This window comes from Gobio gobio, assembly GCF_949357685.1.
Source record: "Gobio gobio genome assembly, chromosome: 23".
Lineage (NCBI taxonomy): Eukaryota > Metazoa > Chordata > Actinopteri > Cypriniformes > Gobionidae > Gobio > Gobio gobio.
Genome location: NC_137119.1, coordinates 832,501 through 837,500, shown reverse-complemented (window position 1 = coordinate 837,500; position 5,000 = coordinate 832,501). Strand labels below are relative to the sequence as shown.

General features: G+C 53.1%; 1 protein-coding gene across 6 annotated transcripts in view; it reads right to left on the bottom strand.

The window, feature by feature from the left end:
• Window positions 1-5,000, bottom strand: part of dnajc13 (DnaJ heat shock protein family (Hsp40) member C13) — a 119,401-nt gene that overhangs the window by 73,378 nt on the left and 41,023 nt on the right. For 3 of the 6 annotated variants that reach the window (XM_079805937.1, XM_079805934.1, XM_079805935.1), the window contains exon 13: window positions 2,204-2,236. The exons of the other annotated variants lie outside the window; for them this stretch is intronic. In XM_079805937.1, the coding sequence (XP_079662063.1) occupies window positions 2,204-2,236 (33 nt within the window). The remainder of the gene's footprint in view (window positions 1-2,203; window positions 2,237-5,000) is intronic. 6 annotated transcript variants of the gene reach the window in all.

Below are 5,000 nucleotides of genomic sequence, written 5' to 3'. Positions count from 1 at the left end.
ATGACCGCTAGAGAACGAGAGAATGAGAGAACGAGAGAATACATGACCGCTAGAGAACGAGAGAATGAGAGAACACATGACCGCTAGAGAATGAGAGAAAATATGACCGCTAGAGAACGAGAGAATGAGAGAACACATGACCGCTAGAGAACGAGAGAATGAGAGAACACATGACCGCTAGAGAACGAGAGAATGAGAGAACACATGACCGCTAGAGAACGAGAGAACACATGACCGCTAGAGAACGAGAGAATGAGAGAACACATGACCGCTAGAGAACGAGAGAATGAGAGAAAATATGACCGCTAGAGAATGAGAGAAAATATGACTGCTAGAGAATGAGAGAAAATATGACCGCTAGAGAATGAGAGAAAATATGACTGCTAGAGAATGAGAGAAAATATGACCGCTAGAGAATGAGAGAAAATATGACCGCTAGAGAATGAGAGAAAACATGACCGCTAGAGAACAAGAGAATGAGAGAACACATGACCGCTAGAGAATGAGAGAATGAGAGAACGAGAGAACACATGACCGCTAGAGAACAAGAGAATGAGAGAATGAGAGAACACATGACCGCTAGAGAACGAGAGAATGAGAGAACGAGAGAACACATGACCGCTAGAGAACAAGAGAATGAGAGAATGGGAGAACGAGAGAACACATGACCGCTAGAGAACGAGAGAATGAGAGAACGAGAGAATGAGAGCACGAGAGAACGAGAGAATGAGAGAACACATGACCGCTAGAGAACGAGAGAACGAGAGAATGAGAGAACGAGAGAATGAGAGAATGAGAGAATGAGAGAACAGATGACCGCTAGAGAACGAGAGAACGAGAGAATGAGAGAACGAGAGAATGAGAGAACACATGACCGCTAGAGAACGAGAGAATGAGAGAACGAGAGAATGAGAGAATGAGAGAACACATGACCGCTAGAGAACGAGAGAATGAGAGAATGAGAGAACGAGAGAATGAGAGAACGAGAGAACACATGACCGCTAGAGAACGAGAGAATGAGAGAATGAGAGAACACATGACCGCTAGAGAACGAGAGAATGAGAGAACGAGAGAATGAGAGAACACATGACCGCTAGAGAACGAGAGAATGAGAGAACGAGAGAACACATGACCGCTAGAGAACGAGAATGAGAGAACGAGAGAATGAGAGAACGAGAGAATGAGAGAACACATGACCGCTAGAGAACGAGAGAATGAGAGAACGAGAGAATGAGAGAATGAGAGAACACATGACCGCTAGAGAACGAGAGAATGAGAGAACACATGACCGCTAGAGAACGAGAGAATGAGAGAACGAGAGAATGAGAGAACACATGACCGCTAGAGAACGAGAGAATGAGAGAACACATGACCGCTAGAGAACGAGAGAATGAGAGAATGAGAGAACACATGACCGCTAGAGAACGAGAGAATGAGAGAACGAGAGAATGAGAGAACACATGACTGCTAGAGAACGAGAGAATGAGAGAACGAGAGAATGAGAGAACACATGACCGCTAGAGAACGAGAGAATGAGAGAATGAGAGAACACATGACCGCTAGAGAACGAGAGAAGAGAGAACGAGAGAATGAGAGAACACATGACCGCTAGAGAATGAGAGAATGAGAGAACGAGAGAATGAGAGAACGAGAGAATGAGAGAACACATGACCGCTAGAGAACGAGAGAATGAGAGAACGAGAGAATGAGAGAACGAGAGAATGAGAGAACACATGACCGCTAGAGAACGAGAGAACGAGAGAATGAGAGAACGAGAGAACGAGAGAACGAGAGAATGAGAGAACACATGACCGCTAGAGAACGAGAGAACGAGAGAATGAGAGAACGACAGAATGAGAGAACACATGACCGCTAGAGAACGAGAGAACGAGAGAATGAGAGAATGAGAGAATGAGAGAACGAGAGAATGAGAAAACGAGAGAACGAGAGAATGAGAGAACGAGAGAATGAGAGAACACATGACCGCTAGAGAACGAGAGAAAGAGAGAACGAGAGAATGAGAGAACACATGACCGCTAGAGAACGAGAGAAAGAGAGAACGCAGTGGAAAGCTTTAAAAAAGAGGAAATGTACAAAAGCAAGACAAATGAGGAGTTCCTGAAATGGTTTCAGACAGGAAGAGGAGAGCGGATGGACAGATGAGAGATGAAAGAGTGCACTGAGATATATGGATAATATTTACATTGTAGGTTCGAGTCCACCCATTGGACCAGACCTTAGGACAACAGAGGCTGCATTAAAACACACACATGTGCAGACACACGCCAACATGAGGAGACCGGATAACACGCGGTCTCAGCTCAACACGCCATTATTCTCAAGAGCATTACACGTGTGTGAATACAGACATGCACCAATCAGGCATAACATTATGACCTAATATCGCCTCCTCTAGACCCCTGAAGGTGTGCTGTGGGATCTGGCACCAAGATGTTAGCAGCAGATCCTTTAAGTCCTCCATGGATCGGACTTGTTTGTTCAGCTCATCCCACAGATGCTCGATTGGATTGAGATCTGGGGAATTTGGACTCAAACTCGTTGTGCTCCTCAAAGCATTCCTGAAGCATTTGTGCTTTGTGGCGGCGCATTGACCCTGTGGCCGGTTCTCCACTGGTCCTTCATGACCCTGTGGCCGGTTCTCCGCTGGTCCTCCATGACCCTGTGGCCGGTTCTCCGCTGGTCCTTCATGACCCTGTGGCCGGTTCTTCGCTGGTCCTTCATGACCCTGTGGCCGGTTCTCCGCTGGTCCTCCATGACCCTGTGGCCGGTTCTCCGCTGGTCCTCCATGACCCTGTGGCCGGTTCTCCACTGGTCCTTCATGACCCTGTGGCCGGTTCTCCACTGGTCCTTCATGACCCTGTGGCCGGTTCTCCACTGGTCCTCCATGACCCTGTGGCCGGTTCTCCACTGGTCCTCCATGACCCTGTGGCCGGTTCTCCACTGGTCCTCCATGACCCTGTGGCCGGTTCTCCACTGGTCCTCCATGACCCTGTGGCCGGTTCTCCACTGGTCCTCCATGACCCTGTGGCCGGTTCTCCACTGATCCTCCATGACCCTGTGGCCGGTTCTCCACTGGTCCTTCATGACCCTGTGGCCGGTTCTCCACTGGTCCTCCATGACCCTGTGGCCGGTTCTCCACTGGTCCTTCATGACCCTGTGGCCGGTTCTCCACTGGTCCTTCATGACCCTGTGGCCGGTTCTCCACTGGTCCTCCATGACCCTGTGGCCGGTTCTCCACTGGTCCTCCATGACCCTGTGGCCGGTTCTCCACTGGTCCTCCATGACCCTGTGGCCGGTTCTCCACTGGTCCTTCATGACCCTGTGGCCGGTTCTCCACTGGTTCTCCATGACCCTGTGGCCGGTTCTCCACTGGTCCTTCATGACCCTGTGGCCGGTTCTCCACTGGTCCTCCATGACCCTGTGGCCGGTTCTCCACTGTTCCTTCATGACCCTGTGGCCGGTTCTCCACTGGTCCTCCATGACCCTGTGGCCGGTTCTCCACTGGTCCTTCATGACCCTGTGGCCGGTTCTCCACTGTTCCTTCATGACCCTGTGGCCGGTTCTCCACTGGTCCTTCATGACCCTGTGGCCGGTTCTCCACTGGTCCTTCATGACCCTGTGGCCGGATCTCCACTGCTCCTTCATGACCCTGTGGCCGGATCTCCACTGCTCCTTCATGACCCTGTGGCCGGTTCTCCACTGTTCCTTCATGACCCTGTGGCCGGTTCTCCACTGTTCCTTCATGACCCTGTGGCCGGTTCTCCACTGGTCCTCCATGACCCTGTGGCCGGTTCTCCACTGGTCCTCCATGACCCTGTGGCCGGTTCTCCACTGGTCCTCCATTACCCTGTGGCGGTTCTCCACTGGTCCTCCATGACCCTGTGGCCGGTTCTCCACTGGTCCTTCATGACCCTGTGGCCGGATCTCCACTGCTCCTTCATGACCCTGTGGCCGGATCTCCACTGCTCCTTCATGACCCTGTGGCCGGATCTCCTGGTCCTCCATGACCCTGTGGCCGGTTCTCCGCTGGTCCTCCATGACCCTGTGGCCGGTTCTCCGCTGGTCCTTCATGACCCTGTGGCCGGTTCTCCGCTGGTCCTTCATGACCCTGTGGCCGGTTCTCCACTGGTCCTCCATGACCCTGTGGCCGGTTCTCCACTGGTCCTCCATGACCCTGTGGCCGGTTCTCCACTGGTCCTTCATGACCCTGTGGCCGGTTCTCCACTGGTCCTTCATGACCCTGTGGCCGGTTCTCCACTGGTCCTCCATGACCCTGTGGCCGGTTCTCCACTGGTCCTTCATGACCCTGTGGCCGGTTCTCCACTGTTCCTTCATGACCCTGTGGCCGGTTCTCCACTGGTCCTTCATGACCCTGTGGCCGGTTCTCCACTGGTCCTTCATGACCCTGTGGCCGGTTCTCCACTGGTCCTTCATGACCCTGTGGCGGTTCTCCACTGGTCCTTCATGACCCTGTGGCCGGTTCTCCACTGGTCCTTCATGACCCTGTGGCCGGTTCTCCACTGGTCCTTCATGACCCTGTGGCCGGTTCTCCACTGGTCCTTCATGACCCTGTGGTCGGTTCTCCACTGGTCCTCCATGACCCTGTGGCCGGTTCTCCACTGGTCCTCCATGACCCTGTGGTCGGTTCTCCACTGGTCCTCCATGACCCTGTGGCCGGTTCTCCACTGGTCCTCCATGACCCTGTGGCTGGTTCTCCACTGGTCCTCCATGACCCTGTGGCCGGTTCTCCACTGGTCCTTCATGACCCTGTGGCCGGTTCTCCACTGTTCCTTCATGACCCTGTGGCCGGTTCTCCACTGGTCCTTCATGACCCTGTGGCCGGTTCTCCACTGGTCCTTCATGACCCTGTGGCCGGTTCTCCACTGGTCCTTCATGACCCTGTGGCCGGTTCTCCACTGGTCCTCCATGACCCTGTGGCCGGTTCTCCACTGGTCCTCCATGACCCTGTGGCCGGTTCT